Below are 20,041 nucleotides of genomic sequence, written 5' to 3' on the forward strand. Positions count from 1 at the left end.
TTAAGGTAGACCTGATTGCCAGTGTGTGCCTAAGTCACACAGCTGTGTGGCGGCCAAGTGGGAAGGGAGGCCCCCTCCTGAGATGGTTTCCCTGGATGTCTCACAACCTCACAACCCTAGGGCCTGCCTCTAGCCCCTTCGCACAGCACTGCAAGTGCACGAGCCCAGCACCCTACTCTGTGGTTCCAGGCTGGCCAGTGGGCAGGTGGGCAGGCTCCACCCTGCCCATCAACTTATCTGTAGAGAGCAGGGGCTGGGTCAAACTGCCAGCAGCCAGAGACTGACAAGTCACTTGTGGTTAGGTCCAGCTGCCTCTAGCTTTCCTGGAGCAGATGTTTCCTTATTTTCTAAATGTGGAACAGAGAGTGGGGAACCACCCAGTCACTGGTAGAGAAGAAAGCTCCCTCCTTCCTGATGAGCAGCCATAAACCAAAGGTTATGCTCCCATTACAGTTCTAGAACCCTGCAAGCTTTCCCTCTTCAATGCACAGCAGGCTTAAATTGGGAGTGCTCCACTTTGAATCATGTCAATTCCTGCCTCCAAACCCCAACTACTGCTTTAAGAAATATATTTTAAGTGGTGGCTCACTATACACATACCAAAAGAAAATTGTACAAAAACGTGACCTTAAAATACTGGCTGCAACCTTCCATGTTGATTTTTGTCCTGCTAGTAACTTGCTACCAGCTGTTTAAAAAACATGGTTGTTAACTCTCTTTATACATATGGGACACTCGATGTTTTACCCATCTGTTGCATTAAACCCCAATTTTCTCTTGTCATTTTGCAAGCATCAATGGCATCACCTAACTGACATTTTTTACATAGGCACAGTTCCTGCTCTTTACAGAAAACTTGGGAGTGTAAAGTCCCTCTCTCAGCCCTCACCCCTCCCAAAGACAAACTTTGTAATTTTTCAACCCAGACCTGTAGGCACACTTCAGGATTGGAGGAACTGCATTTTTCTGTATTGGGAATTCCACCAGCATTGAGCCTTGCTTATCTGGCATCGGGGTCTCAAGTTTTCCAGAAAACCTAAGCTTTAAGTTTTTAAGAACTAACACTTCTTTTCAACTCAGCCATTTTGAAAGCAACTTTTTAAAAAATAGTCTGATTGAGATATTCACATATCAAAAAGTTCACCCTTCAGTGGTTTTAGTATGTTCCTCTAATACCAGAACATTTTTCTTTCTGAGGTGTATACCCACCACACTTCACTCCCTACCTGGGAGACCTTGGACAAATAACCCATGCCCTGGGGTTTCCGCGTCTGTACCATGGGGCGCCCAGGCCCCAGGTTGTGCTAAGGTCGCGCGGAGGCCAGGACACAGCGGCCAGGTCTCGTCAAGTGCACAGCCGGGTCACGTGCATGGCCCCTTCCCCTAGGCAGCGGCCCCGCGCAGCGCAATGTTACTGTTTCATTACACTGATTAAATTTAAGCTGGAAGTAGCGTGGCATTTTTTCTGTTAAACACACTGTATAGTTTTCCCGGACTGCACTAGCTTGGTGTCTACCCGGAGCCGCGCAGTCCAGCGCAGATCCCACGAGGACACAGAACAAGTGGCCGAAGATATCCAACAACTACCAAGAACGCCGCTCTGTGGCACAACCTGAGAGCCTCTGACGCGCGCATGCGCCTGGGCGCGTCCATGTCTCTTCCCTTCCACCCCCGTCCTTGGGCCGGTGGTTCTGCCGTCTGGGGCGGAGCCGTCGGGGGCGGAGCCTCGTGTGGCGCGAAAATCGGCGCGAAGCGCGCCACCACTTCCGTTCGCAGCAGCGCTCCGGCTGCCGCTTCCATCCTCGGACTCCGCCTCGCCATGGCGCAGTGCCGTGTCACCGACTTCTTTGCGCGCCGCCGTCCCAGACCCCGCGCCGCGTCGTCGTGGGCCAAGCGGACTTGGAGAACCCCGAGCCCTGCCAAGCTGGAGCCCAGCGCCCCGGTCCCCACCAAGGGCGGCAGCCGCAAGCGCGCCCGTCCGTCAGCCGAGCCCGCGCGCGAAGAGCTCACGCGCGACAAGCCCGCGCCACCTGCACGCAGGAAGCTGAGGTTGCCGGCCGACGCGGTGAGGGCGCGGGGTAGTAGGGACCTTGCGGAGGAGAGGGGAAACTGAGGCGGGACGGTGGTCAGGCCGCTTCTGCAGAGACACGCCCCAAACGGGGGCCACAGACCGAGGGCTTGGATGCAGAGGGTAAATCAAGGCCCCAAGTGAGAGTCCTGAACTGTGGCTTGGGAGGAGAGAGTTGGCAGGTCGGTGTCCTATGGCTAGGGTAAGGACTCAGCTTAGAAAGGACTTGAAGTGAGGGAGGAGCTTTGAATAGGGGAGCCTGCGGATCTGACTGACGTGGGAGGGCCAGAGCTGGGAGGGCTGGTAAATGCCAGGCCTGTCTGCAAGGCTAGGTTAAGAGTCAGGCTCGGGTAACCATTCTGAGAAGAACAAACAGATGGGTGGGCCAGGGACCTCCATTAAGGGGGCTGCCCCTCAAGAGGTTGGACTGAGGAAAGCAGAAAATCCTTTTTCTGCAGAGCCAGTGTACTGAAGGGTCTTGTCATTTGTTCATTTTTGGGGTCCTTTCCTCCAGGTCTCTGACCCTGCCTCCCCAGCTGCCTCTGGCTCCCCAGAGCACTCTTCTCCCAGCAAGAAGACAAAGAAGGTCATCTCAGCAGGTCAGCTGCCCAACTTGGCACCCCAAGAGGACAAGGTGAGGAAGCTGAACCAAGGGTGGGAGAGGGAGGCATGGGGGTGACTGGCCAACTGACAGCATCCTGTGTCCACAGGTCCCCTCAAAGGCCACCTTCTCTGAGCTCAAGTTGTGCCTCCAACGGGCCCGGGAGCTGGGGGCACGGGTCCAGGAGCTGAGGACAAGTACCCAGAGGAATGATGCTGGGGAATCCAGTACACCGGAGGCCAAGGAGCACCCAGCAGGGCCATGGTGAGTCCTCGGTGGGCGGCCTGGGCGGGGCAGGGCTGAGTAGAGGGCCGGGGCTGCTTCAGGGAGCCAGCGCAGTCGGTAGGGTGCTCAGATTTCAGCACTGCTGCTCATTAGCCCTGCACCCTTCTCCATCTGTAAGAGGGCACCAATTCCTGCCTCAGTGGACCCTTGGAATTTCAAATGACATCGACAGCTAGCGGTTATTGGGTGTTCGCTTCTTCTTGCTGTGTCTGTTCTCCCTAGATCCTGTAGTCATCATGTGCCTCTTAGAAATAATCCAGGGCTGGGGGTGGCCAGGGACCTCCCTCGGTGACTAAGGATGTGGCAGAACTGGGTTTGAAGCTACACTTTTCTGTCTCCATAGCTGATAGTACTTGTGATGTGGAGGTGGGCATACAGGGAATTTGTAAACTGGTATATAGTGTGTGGTGGTGGCAGTTTTGGGGTATCCCTGGCCTTTGGGGTATCCCCACCTTTGGGGTATCCCTGGCCACTTTGCTAGCTGTTAACTGCTGGAGGGGGTGTAGGTCTGGTGCTTTTCTCAAGGCCTGGCTCTCTCTCTGGCAGTGGAGAGAAGGCTCCCGCCTACCAGCGCTTCCATGCCCTGGCCCAGCCAGGGCTCCCTGGCCTCGTGCTGCCCTACAAGTACCAGGTGTTGGCTGAGATGTTCCGCAGCATGGACACCATCGTGGGCATGCTCTACAACCGGTCAGAGACTGTGACCTTCGCCAAGGTCAAGCAGGGTGTCCAAGACATGATGCGCAAGTGAGCAGGGCCCTTGGAGGGTGGGAGCCTTGTCCTGCTGATGGAGGCTGACCTGTGCCCTGCCTGGCTTTCTGACTATGGCACCCTCATTCCATAGGCGCTTTGAGGAGCGCAACGTGGGCCAGATCAAAACTGTATATCCCACCTCCTACCGCTTCCGCCAGGAGCGTAATGTCCCCACCTTCAAGGATGGATTCAAGAAGTCTGATTACCAGCTCACCATTGAGCCACTGTTGGACCAGGGTGAGTGTGCTGTGGTCGAGTCACTCATCTCTGAGCCTCGGTTTCCACATCTGTGGCACTGTGTGGTTTTGAGCATGGGTGCAAGGTATCTGAGACCTGTGTGTGTGGGGCTGGGCAACTGGGTGGGTCTGGTCCAGGAGGCTCAGCCCTAGACTCTTCCCACAGAGATTGGCAACATGGTCCCCCAGCTCACAGCCTCTCGACTCCTGCAGCGGCGGCAGGTCTTCAGCCAGAATTTGGTGGAGCGTGTCCGAGAGCACCACAGGGTGAGCTAGCCAACCCCAAGATCACCAGCTCAGTCTTTGTTGTATGAGGTGTCTCCCCTGTGGTGGGCCCTGAGCTCTGTCCCCTCCTTTAGTGCTTGATCTGTCCTTAGTGTCACAGCCCCATCATACCCAGCAGGAAATGGGCCTTCTCAAGCTGAGTTTTAGAGTTCTGTCAACTACTCAGCGAGGCCGGGCAGTCATCTCACATGGATGGGGTGGGCATGGGCTGGTTGGAGATTCTGGGCAGGTTAGGGATCCTGGCCGTGGATCTCAGCTGAGGGAGGTTCTGCCTTGAATAGAGAAGTGGAGAGCTCAGTACTATAGCCTCGGGCCTTGGGAGGCTTGTGATGACTTCAGTGGGTGCTCTACTCTGCCCTCAACCCAGCTGAGCATCTGGGGGCCCAGAGAGATGAAGTAGCTTGCCTGAGGGTGCCTAGCTGGGATGGAAACCTGGACAGCCCTGCCCCACCTCCAGACAGGTCATCTGGTATCCCCTTTCTTGGACAGGCCTTCCTAGCCTCCCTGAACCCCCCCATGGTGGTGCCTGAGGACCAGCTGACACGCTGGCACCCTCGCTTCAATGTGGATGAAGTGCCTGACATTGAGCCTGCTGAGCTACCCCAGCCACCCACCACAGAGAAGGTGGCCACTGCCCAGGAAGTGCTGGCCCAAGCTCGCAGCCTTATGTCACCTAGGGTGAGGATGGCCCTAGTTTCCCAGGGTGGGGCAGCCTGACTCCTACATGCTCCGCCATGGGCCTCAGGGGTGGTGGGATGTGCCCTCCCCATGTTCAGAGCTCTGCCCATTGGCAGGCTTTGCCCTAGGGTACCCAGCACAGGCCCCTGATGTACGGGAGTGAACTTGGGATGGACACAGGCTCCTGGGCAGGGGGTCCATGCAGATGGGGTATGAAGGGCCTCCCCTGTGACTGGGCCAGGGGAGGCTTCTGACCTCTCCCCTCTGACCTGCGCCAGATGGAGAAGGCCCTGAGTGACCTGGCATTGCGTACAGCCAAGCCCAGCAGCCCTGGGTCCCCTAGCCCTGAACTGCCAGCTACACCCCCGGCCACTCCACCTGCCCCCCTGAAGGGGGTGTCCCAGGACCTGCTGGAGCGGGTGAGTGTTTGGGGTCACTGGGGACGGGGGATAGGCCAGCTTTCCACTGACTGCTCCCCTTACCCAACTCAGATCCGGGCCAAGGAGGCACAGAAGCAGCTGGCACAGATGACACGGCGCCCAGAGCAGGAACAGCGGCTGCAGCGGCTTGAGCGGCTGCCTGAGCTAGCACGGGTGCTACGTAGTATCTTCGTGTCTGAGCGCAAGTTGGCACTCACCATGGAGGTGGCCTGCACCAGGATGGTGGGCAGCTACCACACAGCCATGAGCCCAGGTGCGTGCAGGAACGCCTCCTATGCTGCGGTCACAGATGAGGGTAGGCACCATGAATTTGCACTGTTCCCCACATATGCGTTGAGCACCTGCTGTACCAGGTGGGCAGTGTCCTTGAGGTGACTTCCCAATCCTCCATTTGGCCCCTATACCCCTGTGGCCTTTTGAGGCTATCTCCAGCTTTACAAACCCAGCCTTTGCCCTTGCAGTCCCTCAGAGCTGCAGGACACCTCTGCTGTGTGGTCTTTGAGTGCTGGGACTTGTGACAGGCTCAGTGGGAGGACTACCTCCTTGGGAAGGCTGTGCAGTTACTGCCCTGGTTCCAGTCTTTGTCTTATTATTGTTTACTCCCTTGTTTCTGGGGGCATAGACAGATCCAGCGTAGAGGAAGGGCTGGCACTACAGAAGGCCTGTTGACAGGGTCCTGAGGTGGGAGCAGCATCTCCTTTTATAGTTGTGCACATAGACCGAGAAAGTTTGGGGGAGTCAGGCCCCCCTGCCTCATGTGCCCCTCTCTTTGCAGGGGAGATGGAGAAGCATGTGCAGCTCCTTTCTGAGCTGCTGCCTGACTGGCTCAGCCTCCACCGCATCCGTACTGACACCTATGTTAAGCTGGACAAGGCTGCCGACCTGGCGGTTGTCACTGCACGGCTGGCCTGTCTTGCCCGTGCTGAAGCACTCTGAGCCTGATGCTGCGGACCAACAAATGTCGGCTCAAGGCCCCAGCCTGGTCCACTGTGCCTGTTTTATTCCTTTATGAATATGATGCACTTTCCTTTTCCTGAGTACCCATGAGGGCCAGAGGCTGGGCTGGGTTCTGGCTGCATGGCCTGGGGGACTCTGGCTAGTGTGGGTGGTATGCCCACCTTGTACAGTGTATTATCATTAAACTGCTTTCTCTTGGCTTTGTCTTTGCTGCACTGGGGGTACAGGAATGTGGGGTGTGTGTGTGGGAGCATAGCTTTGCTGTCACAGGTTTGAACTGGCAAAATAACACCCCCTCCTGGGTTACCTGGGTGAGCCCACTGTCATCACAGGGCCCTTATAAGAGGGAGGCAGGAGCAGAGACGAGTGGTACACCACTGGCTTTGAAGATGGAGGGTGGAGCAGTGAGCCAAGGAATGTGGGTAGCTTTTAGAAACTGGGAAAGTTATAGAATGGATTTTCCCTGGAGCCTTTAGAAGGAACCAGCCCTGTCTATAACATGATTTTTTAAATTTGTCCTCTATGGATTCAACTGCCCAATCAAAACTTCAAAGGAAAAAAAGTTGCTGATGTGTACTATGTAGTTAGGCTTAAGATGGTTGCTCTGTACTGAACATATATGGACCTGTCATTCCCTAAATAATACAGTATAACACCTGTTTACATAGCACTTAACATTGTGTTAGCTAAGTGCATAGGTTATATATACACACTACCAATTATATGAGGGACTTGAGCATCCTATGGTATGGGGGCGGGGTACTGGAATAAATCCCCTCGTGTGGGAGCATAGCTTTGCTGTCACAGGTTGCCCCATGGATACTGAGGGACAATGTACTTCTAATCTCTAAAACTGATAAACTTGTTTTAAGCCACCAAGTTTGCGTCATTTATGACAGCAGCAATGGGAACCCAATTTGGGCAGCACCTGCTTCCTAAATGGTCTGCTCCCCCACCAGAGAACCACAAACTGCTGTAAATGCTTTAAAAGCATGCATGCACACCCAACCATGGGGTCCCCACACCTGCTCCCCACCTCCTGGCCCTGAGGCCCAGATCCCACCTTGAATGACTGAAGAAAACACCATTCTAGCAAAGTTGATTATTCATGTTTTCATTTCTCTGTAAAAGAACTTGAGCAGCCTGGGCTTGGCTTTGCCTTGGGCTATCAGCTTTAGACCTCTGCGCCTCCAGAACCTGCAGGAAGGGTCCCAGGTGCTGGAAAGTCACTCAACCCTAGAAAAGGATTTTAAAAAGTCCAAGTGGGCAGTCAGTGCCCCCTGGCGGCCACTGGAGGTCACTGTAGCAACAGGCTGTACTTTTTCCAGCTGGTGTTGGGAAAGGCGCCTGGGTCACTCATACTGTAAGAGGGAGAAAAAGGGCACGGGCCCCAGCTTCTCCCTGCCCTTCAGCGAGGTCAGCTCCACCACGCTCACGCATTCCAGCACCTCTGCATGCAGCTGGTCCAGCAGCTTACAGGCTGCGCACATGGTTCCTGGGGGTGGTAGTGGGAGGAGCAGAGTGAGACCCTCATGCAGCCTGGGCCACTCAGAGGTTGGGGGCAAAAAGAGTTGGCATTGCAACCAGGCTCCCATCTGGTACACAGGGTAAACTAGTGTTGAGGCACTAATTCACTTCTCACGTACATGGCGAGGTACTTTCTTCCACCCCCATCAACTCCCTGGTGCCAGGCCCTCTTCATTCAGGGGAGACTCTCACCACCAGTAGCCAGCAGATCGTCCACGATGACCACCTTCTGCCCTGGCTCCAGGGCATCTCTCTGGATTTCCAACTCAGCCTGTGGATGAGAAACAGGCATGTGGTCCAAATCTCTCTGGGAAGGGCCTTGGTGTGTGGAGCCTGGGAGCTGACATAGGGCTACCACCTGGGTCCTGGCTTCAACCCACCCCGCTGTTTACCAGCTGTGTGAGCCTGGCCCAGTGTCTCAGCCTCTCTGAGCTCTCGTGTTCACTCCAATCATGGCAGCTCTACTTGACTTCACAACTCTCCCTTTAGGAACGGAGGGTCCATGGCAGCAGCCCTCAGCCCTCTCACCTTCCCGTATTCCAGTGCGTAGGAGGTAGACACGGTGGGGCCCGGCAGCTTCCCTTGCTTTCGGATGAGCAGGAAGCCCAAGCCAAGCTCCTGGGCTAGGGAGGGGCCAAACAGAAAGCCTCGAGAGTCTAGGCCTGTTGGTGAGAGCTGGGATGTTTCTGGGGCAGTTGTGTGGTAGCATAGCATGGGGGTACCCACAGGCCAGGGCTGGACAATGACAAGGAGTCACCACAGTGACCTAGGGTGCCTAGCCTTGTTGGCACCAGCTAAAAGGCCAATGATACCCATTCATTTAGGGAATGTAGACTGAGCACCTATGACTGTTGGGTGGCTAGGCGCTGGAGTCAGGGACTAGGGCCATCCTACAAGGCTAAGTAGCCAGATGGCTAGCCAGATGGCCTCGGGGAAGTCACTTAACCTCTTTCTAAGGCTCAGCTATGGTCTCTAACTGGGCTGGTAGTAATGACACACATTCAGCAGACAACTCTTGTCATCTTTAAAGGCGGTGTCTACACCCCAGGAGCTAGTGATTGGCTCTCTCTTGCAGTGTTCCATGAGAAGTGTGGTAAGGGAGGGCTTCCAGATTCCGCAGGACACACCAAATTGAAGAGGAGGAACGGTAGTGCTGTGCCCTCAAGGCGGCTAGGAGCCATGGGAGAGTCAGGGAGTGGAGCTCTCACTTAGAGACACAACCCTCAGGGAACTCCAGGATCTCTTATCTGCCTTCAGGAAGACTCAAACTAGGTCAAAGTCCTGGCACACAGCAGGAGCTCAATACACACTTGTAGAAGGGGAACAAGAAAACGTGCCTGGCCTAGGGGAGTCTGTTCTCAGCCCCAAGACCCACAGTTGGTACCCACTCAGCAGAGGCAGTTCCCCAGGCAGCTGGAGAGGCCTGCTGCTGCTCAGGGATGCAAAGTATGGGGCAGTGGGCCTATCCTTACAGCCCACGCGAGAGTTATCACCCAAGCACCACGCTGGCAGGTTCCCTGAAGGACCCTCCGACCAAAGCCCTCTCTCAAGGAGAGGTGAGATCGTTCCTCCCTCCATCGTCTGTCTGGCTCAGGTGAAAGGAACCCCCACCTTCTGGGGTCTGGCCCAAATCCAGTGAACCCTCCCTCCACTTCGCGGCTTCCTAGGCAAGGACGTGGGGGCAGGAAGCGCTAGCCCTGGAGATCCTGAGGGGCCAGGGCCCCCTTGCCCCGGTCCCTCCACTTGCCCGCGATGTAGTCGATCTTGCCGCCATGGGTCTTCTTCAGGTGGTTCGCCAGGAGATTGATAGAGGCGCGGAAGGAGTCGGGATCCTTTAGGAGGGGCGAGATGTCCCTGACGCGCAAGGACAGGGCTGGTGACCAGGAGGTCGGGTCTCCACGTGGGGGCGGCAATCCCCTGGGGCAGAGCCCCCGGGTACCCCGACAGCCCCAGCCTACCGGCGGGACAACGGCCTGGGCCGGCGGGAACCCAACGCTCAACGGGGCCCTCTGGTTGCCCAGCCCCACGCGGCCTCCCCGCACCTGAATAACACGCCCGGGATGGGGAAATCCGGAAAAGCGCGGATGCGCCGCGCTACGAGCTGCAGCTCCGGGTCCGCCATTGCCGAGACCGCGCGTGTCCAGAGCGGCCGGGAGGGCTCGGCGGCTGCGCGCCTGCGCGGGGACCCGGCCGCGCGTGAGGGATGGGACGTCTGCGAGGCGGGGACCTCGGGCGCGGCGCTAGGGGCGGGGCCTGCCGCTCCTTGTAGGAAGTTCCGTATTTCATCGAATTTTAGGTACTATTGACTTTGAGACGCTTGCTCATTTCTTGTACCCGGAACAGACGCATCCCTTCCTCAGGGACGTTCGCGCAGGGCCGAGGTGCGAGTTAAGGTTGATGGAATATGGCGTCTACGCAGCCTTGCCGGGCTTTCAGGGAAATCCCCTCCCGGTTTCGGCCACCCGACCCAGCAGGTCCTTGGGGCAGCGTCGGCAGGGAACCCTAGGGACAACTTCTCTAAAACAATCTCATTAAAAAAAAAAAAAAGCTAAAATGCCCGTTACTTTATTCTAAATCTTTTCTTCATAATTTACCAATCGTATAGCAATACAGCTTTGGCAAGACAATCACTGCAGATGTGAAAACCCCAATCAATGGAAGGAGCTCCTCGTGCCTTCACGGAGAGGATCTTGGGGTCCGCGTTTGGTTGTTTAGGCTTTTCTGATTTGGGCCAGTGAAAGGGCTCATCCTCATTCTTTGCCACACCACATGCCAGGAGGAGGAGGGCAGGCAGGATGGCTGTAAGGTGCAGTCACACCTCATTGTGTGCTGGGGTTAGGGGTCTAGATCCCTAAAAGATGGAAAATCGAGGGCGCTGACATCTTTATGTCCCCAGGAAAGCAGTGGCATCAACTGTCCCCGTTGGGCCAGGGAGGCCTTGGCTGTCGAGGATCCCTCTGCCTCCTCCCCCTGCACATGGGGTGGTACAGGGAGGTGGTGCTGGGATGGCCCTTCTGTGCAGCACCAGGGGCTCAACACAGGATTGGCTCAGCCTCCTTCACACTGGGGCTGAAGTGCTTGAGGGGACAGGTGGGCACGGCTGTGGGTCCTGGGATGGAGGCCAGGCCCCAGACAAGGCCAGCCTGGAGGTGATAGTTGCTGAGTGGGAAGACGGGTAGGAGTACTGAGATCTGCTGGCAGCAGTTGACAGCCTCACGGTCAAGGCAGCAGGGTCAGGCGGCCTAGGAGGAAGGCTGAGGAGTGACTCCAGGGCCAGGTAGTGTAGCCATGCAGGTCCTGCTGCTGGCTGCAGCTGACATCCTCTGGTGGTAGGCAGGGCAGAGGGCAGGTGGGGCTTTTCCAGTGTGGGGGCCAAGGCCAGACCCTACCCCCAGACACTTGCAGGGCCAGTGGGAGGTCCCGGGCCTGGCCTGAACCTGAGCAGGTGCTAGTGGGGCCAGGAGCACTTCTTGGGGACAGACTCTGGGGGTGTCAGGCACTTCCCCAACTTTTCACAGCCTGGAGGTGTCCAGTTCTAGGAAATGAAAATTCAGAAAGAACACGCAATTATTCCAAGCACTTCTGGACTTAGCAGTTTCTACACTCCTGCCTTACCCAGGCCATGACCTAGCCCATCCAACTGGCTGCAGTGTGGAAGCTGCCACTGTCTCTACTGTAGCCCAGGTGAGGTCAGCATGGGAAACACCCAAGGCCAGTAAGGGGCAAGACGGTAAGGTCTTAGGGTGTAGGTGGCCACAGAGTGGGGCCCGTGCCTGACCCGTTATGCAAGGGGACCGTCTGCTAACTGCCCCAACCCCCTGGCCTTGTTCCAAGTAGAGGAAATGCTAAGGCCTGCATATACCCCGCTGTGATAGAGAAGGAGCTCCACGGTCCAGAAAAGCTGACTGACTGAGATGCTTCATACAACTCCTCACGATTTCCCACGGAAAGCTCTTTAATTGTTAGGAGCCCTTTCTCCAGAGGAGAAACAGCTTATTTCAATGCAGCCCTTGCCTAGCTGTGCGCATTAATGTGGAGCCTCACTTTATGTGGCCATACTTGCCCTGGATATAGAAAGGGAGACACATGCCCCTAAGAAGGAGCCTTCCTGGTTTGCCGTGTGCCCCCAGTGCCCAGGGGTGTTCTTGTGCCACAATCAGGAGACTCAGAATCACTCTGGGGGCACACCTCAGAGACTGCATTACTTAATTGGAGCATCGATGGTAAGGAAAGCCCTCTCCTGCACCGGCATCTTGTGGCCCCTGTGGTCACGTGGGCCCTGGATGCCCAACTGAGAGCTGCTGGCCACCTGGGTGAGGCCAGGTTTGGATAAGGAAGCTATTCCCAAGCTTTGAGGCAGACTGGAGAGAGCCCCATGTCTATGTCCTTGCAGAACAGATTCTAGGCCCAGGCTGAGAGTCGGGTTTCGGGGAGGGCCAGCATCAGGTGTCTGATACTCAACACAATAGTCAACTACTGTTCAAGGTTTATGACAGGCTGAACGGGACTGGTTTTTTTATCAGAGAGACCAAAGGACACCACACTGAGTCCTCGCCTCAGCTGGCCTGGATGTGTAGGGGCCAGGGGCTAGGGCTGAGCTGGGTGGCCTAGAAGTGCAGGGGACCCAGGGCTGAGTTAAGGGTGGAAGTGTGGGGAGTCCAGAACCGTGCTGGGGGTAGGCTGGAAGTGAGGGAGCCAGGGCTGAGCTTAGGGGGTGTGTGTGACAGAGGGCTGAGAGTGGAAACTTCCCTCCATCTGGGGGCCAGGGGTGTGGAGAGGATGAATGGGGGGCCCCTCAGGCTTTGTACGCACTCATACACACCCACACATGTTCACACACATATAAATCCATACACTTCTCCCGCTTGTCTTCAGTTCACTTTCAGTGTTTGCAGAGTCCCCCACTTTCGTTCCAGGGGCAGCCAGGCTTCCGCTATTCCCACGGTGCCCAGGAGATGGCAGCAGCACTCTGGCCAGGTTGGCCACCTCCCGTCCCCTCCCTGCTGTCACTAAGACCCTCTTCGTCTCCAGGAAGTTGGGACTCTGCCTGCACCCATAAAGCAGCCGCCGGTGGGAGATGAGAAACATTCTGTTGGGGGTGGGAAGAGCACTGCTTTCACAGAAGGAAAAACGAGGCTTGGAGTGGGCACCAGGGGCTCCTCCCCAGGTAGGGTGCTCTCAGACTCCTGGATCCTGAGAGACCTCGGGGTCTCGACCTTGCTCCACTGCTGAGTCCATAGACCGGCATGCCAGAATAGCACTCCTCTAAGGGAAGGGGCAGGCTCTGTTCCCCTACTATCTTCCTGTGGTGAGCTCTGGGAGCGGACAGCAGCGATAAGCCCACACCCACCAGCCCCTGTCCAACTCAGTGTCCTCGGCCACTGCCAAATCATCCATCCTCTAATAATCCTCACCACTAGGAAAATGCTTCTAATATCCTGACTCTGTTTTCCTTGCACAAATTCCCATCATATTCACTCTGCACTCTGACTGCTCACACAATCACTTCCCTCCTGGGGGCACCCTGGGGTCCGTCTGGCCCAGATGCATTCCACATGGGCGACTACAGGGTGTTTAGCTGTCTTCACAATGGCCTAGTGGGTCCAGGGAACGGAGTGCTGGAGTGCTTGGGAGACAGGCTGGGAAGGTGGGCTAAACCATCTGCTTTTGTTCTCTGGGATCTGAGGTGCCACCAGAGCGTCTGACACCAGGACATGTGAATCGCCCATCTTCGTGGAGCAGGGTATCACACAGACACTTCCAGTTGCCAGGTGGGTCACCTACGGGGTTTAAAGAGGTCTGTCCCTGCTGGGACCTGTGTCTGCTGTGCTGAGAGGTGGGCCCCACGGGCTGGCCATACACCCAGGCTATCTGCCCAGGGTGTCTACACCCTACATGGGTTTGGCTTGTCCTGAACCTGCAGAGGGGTCAAGTGACCCCTCACATCTGTGAGATCTGAGACGGAAGCAGGAGGGAAGCGGGGTTCTGGCCTGCGGCCCAGCAGCCTCTGGAACTGTGTTCTCTGCCTTGATCCCACCACACTGCCCCGTGGTCACCCTGAAGGTGAGAGGAGGGTGGTGCTCCTGAGAGGCACATGGCTGCCAGACTCGCTGCAGATCTATGGGGCTTGTGTTGAGGATGCAGGTGAAGCGATGGGGCATGCAGACCCCATAGCACTTGTGGCCCTGGGGATGACCCCAACAGGAAATACACCCTCCTAGTGTTGAAAGCCACGTATAAACCACTAAACCACTTACCATGACTGCCTGGTTGCACACGTTGAGCTGGGGCTGTCCGGGGACCAAGGCCTCCTGGTGCTGCTGAACGACTGGGGTGATCCTGCGAAGGACGTCCAGGTACTCGATGCTGGCAAAGCTAGAGACAAGACAGTACCGGGTCACTGAGGCAGAGAAGGAGAGCAATAAGGTAGGTGCGGGCAGGACATCCAGGTAGGCCACCAGGAAGGGGCCTGGGAACCAGGGGACCCCTCCCTGATGGTGCCACCATCCAGGAGCCTCCTGGAAATAGACAGCTAAAAGAGACCACCTCTGCCTCATTTGTCCTCCCTACAAATAAGGTGACACGCAGAGCGATGGGATGGAGGCAGTGACTGTGATTCTTCAGTCTTACTGTTTCAGGGCCTTGGCAGATGGCCAGACCAAAGGGCACCCCGCACTCCTGGTGTCCCCAGGCTGTACAGATCTTGGCAGCTTCCCAGGGCCCTTGTCCCCATTTTCATGGTCCTTCTTTAATCTCTTTGGTCCAGGTTTGCTTCTATCAGGAATAGCTGGCCCTGCCCTAATTGCCACCTTCTTGGGGTTCATCTGACACTGTCATCCCTACTCCTCAGGCCTCCACACCGGTCCCATGCTCCCTGCTCTGTTGGCTACACTCTATCCACACAGAGCCCCCAAGCTTCTCAAAGCAGGTCTCAGGAGTGTTTTATGTCTTTCCAGAATTCTGTACTCAAATACACTGGAAAGAACTAGCTTAACCAAGTGCAGTGATTGTGAGGACAAGGCTTCTCACACCATGGTGTGAGTGCAGGCGGGAGGCTCCAGGAGGCCCTGCACTCAGCCCTGAACTCCTGTGGGCCAGGCAGCGACTCCCAGGTCTTCTTGGCTAGAGCCATGTCCCCAAAATAACCCTGGTGAGGTCACATCCCAAACTAGATCCCAACTACTTCTTCTGGAGGCCAGGCATGAGGGGCTGTGGGCTTCTGAGGGAGAAGTGGGTGTGGGCAGGTACCCGAGGGGGCCTCTAACTGGGGAAATGACCCTGAATGCCGCAGCACCCCCAAATAGTGATAATGTGGATCTAACGAGGGCACTCTCGGGCGGGTGTGTTCTATACATCTTCACCCTGCAACGCAGACCCCCATGACCTTGAATTTCAGAGGATATCAAGGTGGGGAAGTGGTGCTATCCAGCCACACTCATAGCCATCGAGGGGCAGGGGCAGGATTCACACCAAGCCTGCTCTTCAGCCGGCCTGTTGTATTAACCTTCATGTGGGCATTTGAGTCTGAGAAGCCAAATTATGCGCATTGCCATTTGGTGGGGGTTTTCAGAGGCTCAGCGGCCGTCTCTGTCCTTATGACCCATCTCGAAGGTGCCCAAACCCAGGTGCCCAAGTTTGTTCCAGCTGTGGAGGTGTCAGCGAGATGGGCGAAAGGCCTGGGCGCTGCAGGGGCGGGACTGTGTGGCCTGACCACAGCCTGGCTATGGCACTGGCTCTCCACATTTCTTTCCCAGGGCCCTGGGCCTCTGAGCTGGACAAAGCTCCAGTGAAGGGAGGTGCTGCCAAGGAAGCCCTAAAGCATTTCCCAGCAATGTGGACAGGCCCCATCCAACCCTCACCAGGAGGAACTCATTTACACCTGGCAGATAGGCAGGAGCCCCGGTAGGTCTTCTGGGCTGGTAGTGCTGCCCTCCACATCCTTTTGCTGCCCATCATGGTGGCCTGGTGGCCGTGCAGAGGTTCACATCCACCTCATGCCTGGACCGTCACCCTCCACCTTGGCCATCTCTTAAGGCATCTCAGGGCAGGGGTCATGTCAGTTGCTGGGCCACATGGAGTCGGGGAATGGAGAGACAAACAGAGTGGGGGAGTGTGGAGAAGGGGGCACCCGAAGACAAAAGGCCACAACACACATGCGCCAGATGGGAAAACCACAAACAGGCCCCAGGGCGCCTGGTGGTGGTGGGAGCGGGACGCCCCAAGCATCCCTTCCTGCATTTGTGCATCTCCAGGTGTTCACAGCACACACGGTTCTTCTGGAAAAAATCATGCTGGTGTGTGCTTGTGTTGGCTGGGACTGGCTAACGTTTCCTCAGCAGCTTCAAGGACGCCCTGCGCCCCGCTCACCTGAGGGGATACCTCTCCCCTGGGTCTCGTCCCAGGTGGAAGACCAAGGGCAGCTTTGTGTGCTCTTCCTGCGTGTGGGTGGTGACTCCTGAGACATTCTGCCCGGGGCAGAAATCAATGCCCTGAAATGAGAGGAAGGACAAGTGAACGCTGTCTCTGAACATGTGAGCTCTGGCCGCAAGGCTAGCCAGTCCATCTCGAACGAGTCAGAGCAGTCAAGGCCTGAGCAGGCCTGAGGGTGGGATCCTACATGGTGGAGCCTTCTCACAACCCTGCGCCCAAGAGTTGCTGAGCAGTCATGCCCTGAGTACCATCCCCTAGTTTTTTGGAACCTTTTTCTTGGTTGGGGAGTGAATCTCTAAACTATTTTAGCCCATCTCATATCTTGACTGCCTCTAATTTCTACAGTGAAGTTTTACGCCTTCACTCTATCCACCTCATGGCCAATGGAGTGCATGGTGCTTAACATCCCTTTATTGGTGAGGAGGGACCTTGGTCCTGAAAGCCAGAGAAACACAGACACAGGAATGGCTCACAAATGATCCAGATGCACAAGTTAACAGGGAATCTAAAATGACTACATTTCACATGTTCAGGAAAACAGGATAAAAATGGAGAGTGCAGAAAACGCCAGGCTGCCCTCAGGCTCAGGTGCAGTGCCCACGGCCCCACGTTCGAGCCTGCTCCGGCCTCCTCTGTCCCCTGGCTTCTTTGTTGTGTGGCCTCTGATGCATATCTGGAACGGGCTTCCTATGTCAGTGTGTGGTCTGAGCTCTGTCCAGGTCTGGGGTGGTCCTGAGGCCCAAGGTGACCTCAGGCTAGGGGCTCCCTCAAAGCTGTGGCCTGAAGGCTGCCCCTGTGGCTCCCCGACTCTGGAAAAGGAAAAGCCCTCCACCATCCAGTAGATATTAGGTGAGGCCAGGGTCCCCATCCTGAGGCACTGGTGACCCCAGAGTCACACAAGCAGCTTGGCACCAGTCTCCAACCAATGCAGGGCACTGCTGACAGGTCTGGACAGGCAGCTGTGACCTATGCACAGTAACTGATTGAAAGGCTTTCTGTAGGTATTAGTGCCTAGTTTGACAGGCAAAGCATTTCTAACCCTCGTGTGTCTGTAATGGACAGCTGGTCAGTGGAGCAGTTAATATTCTGTTTTTCAATAAAGTAGGGAAGTTAGGAGCCTGTGAAATTCCATTTATCTGCACTGAGCAGTCGATTCCCAAGTCAGGGGCTGTGGTCTAAGTCACTGAAGGCAGCCAACAGTGGACACATAGGGCTTCCAAAGGGGGTGACCCTTTGACCTTCTGGGAGCAGAACTGCTAGAGAACAAATATGGATTTAATAGTGGGAGAAACCACCACATTTAGCATAAAAATGTTAAGCGGTTAATGGAGAAATATCTAAGTCTAGACAGAAGACAGAAATTATAATTTGGATGCAAATCAAATAAGCTATTTAATTAAGATCCTGCTAATTAGTACAAGATTTTTCTCTTACAACTGTTGTCATGTGAGAGAGGTCTCACCCTGGGAGCATCGCAGCTGAGCTGGCCCCCCTACATGCACCTTTCCTCCTCCCCTCCGCCCTGGACCGGGAGCAGGTGCACCTGCAGGTCACAGTGCCGGCTTTTTGGAGGGTGGGAAGGGAGGAGGGGGATGAGCATGTACTGTAGCTAATGCCCCTGGGATTAAGTCCAGAAATGCAGAAGGCCACATGGACACATGTACCTCCTCTCGCCCATGGCCTCAAGCTGCCCCCATGGTGGGAGGTCATGTGTGGGACAGTGGCACCAGGTCCGGCAGGGAAAGATACTCACTCTCTCCTCCTCCTCTGCCATCCAGCAATCGTGAGTAGGGAGAAAACCTGGGGCTCGGGCAGGTGGGCCACACACATTAGGACCTCAGGACTGGGGAGGAGGTATGAGACACCCCAGGACAAGTGTACAGCCAGGAAGCTAATAGGGTCTACTCAGGTGACCCTCAAACCTGGAGATCACAGACTGGCATACCCCCAGCTAAGTCGTACCCCAGGCTTCTCCCTTAGCTGGGCCCCATGTGGCCTCTGAACAAAGCTAATATCCCTAATACGTTAACCATCTAGAAGGGACTGGTGGTCATTCGACGTTTCCCCTTGTGCTCAGGTGAGCTGCTGATGGTCACAGGGTCCTTTCCGACTTCACGTGCCCCCTCAGCTTTATTGATCCCTGGAGGGAGAAGGGCCATCCAAACGGCACTGCAGCTGTCCCCTTGGTGTTTAAATAAAACTGTGACTGCACTGTGATACAGTGAACCCACAGCCCGATTCTGTGTCCACCAGCCACCCACCCAGGGAGGGCCTCTTCTAATGTCTACACACATTGGACAAGGGAGCTTTTTGTGCTTCACCTCCCAAGAAGACAGAAGCCATGCAGACCAAACTGACCCAGGTGTTCTCACAAACAACCCTTAGAAAATGGAAGAAGTGCATCCCACTGAGCACTGTGGGCAGGGGGCTAAGGGAGTGGGGGAAGGTGTCACCCAGCTGTTCTGGGTGGCCTCTCCTGATGCATCCTAACCCCACTGTAAACATGGTCAGGTCAGGACAGGCTATGCAGGTACTGAACTTTTTCGGTATCCTTTCTAGAAAAGCTCTCCCAGCCCTTCTGAGTTCTGGGCTGTCTCACTCGGGTAGGGACTGACTGGACTGTGCCCCAAAGGCCCTGAGAACTCACAGGGCAGGGAGCCACAGAAAGGCCCAAGGGGCCGCTCCCAGAACACCAGCCATAGCTGCCAGCTGGGCCACCTGGACTCTCGAGCAGCCAACAATGGGGACCCTAGAGGCCGGTTGGGGGATTCCCCGTGTGTGATGGGGGCAGAGAGGGAGAAGTGAGGCCACATGGCTGTGCCCCAGGGTCCCCACGCTGCCAGCCTCTGGGCCCCTTTTGGATGCTCCTATAGCTTCTCAGCCCCTGGACAACTAAAGGGGCAAGCCAGGCGTGGCCCTGCTTGTCAGGGGATGGGGAGACCAGAGACAAGTACGCAGGCCAGGGGACACGGTTCTTCTGTGCCGCTCAGAGACAGTTCTGGTCGGGGGCCGTTGTCACAGTCTGAGGGGCCCACAAGACATTCTGGACCTCAGAGGGCAAAAGAGAAGCAAAGGCTCGCTTGGTTCAGCTAAGCCCGCCTGATGCCAATCAGTGCTTCCGACCACAAGTCAGGGACATTCGTGGGCATTGGGCCACTTGGAGGAAGCATACATTGTCCTCTGCTCTGCCCGAGTGCCCGGGGCATCCGGTCTGGGTACTGCACAGGTAGTGCCTGGCCGTGTTACCCACCCAGCCCGGGACCAGACCTGTGACCCACTAAGTCTGCAATCTGCATCCAAAGTGGTGCAGAGTGTTCCAGTACTTAGATTTTTCATTAACTTAAATTGCTTTTCCTCCCAATTAAGGCACATTAGCAGGTTTTTCTTGTGCCTAAAGACCTAGATGGTGAGATAAGTGGGGGCTGAGAGACGTGGGTGGGGGACTTAGGAAGAGGCAGCAGAAAGAAGATTCGGGAAGCGAGACGGGCAGGCAAGACCAGCAGTGGAGAGAAGGTGCCCTGAGGGGCAGCAGGAACCTGAGACCTTGTGCTGAATGAACACTTTGAGGCTCTGCACGCATGTGACACTTCGCTCACAAGCCCTCAGGGCAGACCCGTGATGCAGAGACTAAGACAGTCCTTCAAAAGGGCCACAGAGCACCTGGCCAGGCCTTGGAGAGTGACAAGTGGCGAAGGAGTTGGGGGAAGACACCCTGGTTTTACCTGGGCCCTGAGGTGGCTGGCCTGGGCTAGGTCTTAGCCTGCCCTGAGGCCTCCTTTCCCCA

At 56.0% G+C, this 20,041-nt stretch overlaps 3 protein-coding genes across 7 annotated transcripts in view; 1 reads left to right on the top strand and 2 right to left on the bottom strand.

Moving 5' to 3' along the window:
* Positions 1–1,742: 1,742 nt before the first annotated feature.
* Positions 1,743–6,499, top strand: CDT1 (chromatin licensing and DNA replication factor 1). Of its 2 annotated transcripts, none has more exons than XM_015600220.2 (10): positions 1,743–2,065; positions 2,583–2,702; positions 2,779–2,933; positions 3,501–3,698; positions 3,796–3,941; positions 4,107–4,207; positions 4,715–4,903; positions 5,182–5,322; positions 5,395–5,638; positions 6,119–6,499. In XM_015600220.2, exons 1-10 carry the CDS (start codon positions 1,820–1,822, stop codon positions 6,277–6,279), a joined length of 1,701 nt encoding a protein of 566 aa, XP_015455706.1. In that variant the 5' UTR covers positions 1,743–1,819; the 3' UTR covers positions 6,280–6,499. The 2 variants fall into 2 exon arrangements, with proteins under 2 accessions (XP_015455706.1, XP_006926820.1); XM_006926758.3 differs by having other exon boundaries at positions 1,744–2,065; positions 5,395–5,596.
* Positions 6,500–7,387: 888 nt separating this feature from the next.
* On the bottom strand, positions 7,388–10,041 carry APRT (adenine phosphoribosyltransferase). Of its 2 annotated transcripts, none has more exons than XM_006926759.3 (5): positions 9,870–10,037; positions 9,575–9,681; positions 8,356–8,489; positions 8,020–8,098; positions 7,388–7,795 (listed from the first exon to the last, which is right to left on the bottom strand). In XM_006926759.3, exons 1-5 carry the CDS (start codon positions 9,947–9,949, stop codon positions 7,653–7,655), a joined length of 543 nt encoding a protein of 180 aa, XP_006926821.1. In that variant the 5' UTR covers positions 9,950–10,037; the 3' UTR covers positions 7,388–7,652. The 2 variants fall into 2 exon arrangements, 1 of the variants encoding a protein (XP_006926821.1); XR_001518175.2 differs by having other exon boundaries at positions 7,658–7,795; positions 7,947–8,098; positions 9,870–10,041.
* Positions 10,042–10,371: 330 nt separating this feature from the next.
* The window catches only part of GALNS (galactosamine (N-acetyl)-6-sulfatase), a 31,605-nt gene continuing 21,935 nt past the window's right edge, over positions 10,372–20,041 (bottom strand). Inside the window, exons 11-13 of one of the 3 annotated variants that reach the window (XM_025042573.1) lie at positions 16,195–16,316; positions 14,085–14,202; positions 10,372–11,362 (exon numbers count right to left, since the gene is read on the bottom strand). In XM_025042573.1, the coding sequence (XP_024898341.1) occupies positions 11,276–11,362; positions 14,085–14,202; positions 16,195–16,316 (327 nt within the window). In that variant the 3' untranslated portion in view covers positions 10,372–11,275. Of the gene's footprint in view, positions 11,363–14,084; positions 14,203–16,194; positions 16,317–16,413; positions 18,398–20,041 lie in introns of those variants that run through there. The other 2 variants (XM_006926760.3, XM_025042572.1) reach the window with 2 other exon arrangements.

Source organism: Pteropus alecto, unplaced genomic scaffold (assembly GCF_000325575.1).
Source record: "Pteropus alecto unplaced genomic scaffold, ASM32557v1 scaffold7, whole genome shotgun sequence".
Lineage (NCBI taxonomy): Eukaryota > Metazoa > Chordata > Mammalia > Chiroptera > Pteropodidae > Pteropus > Pteropus alecto.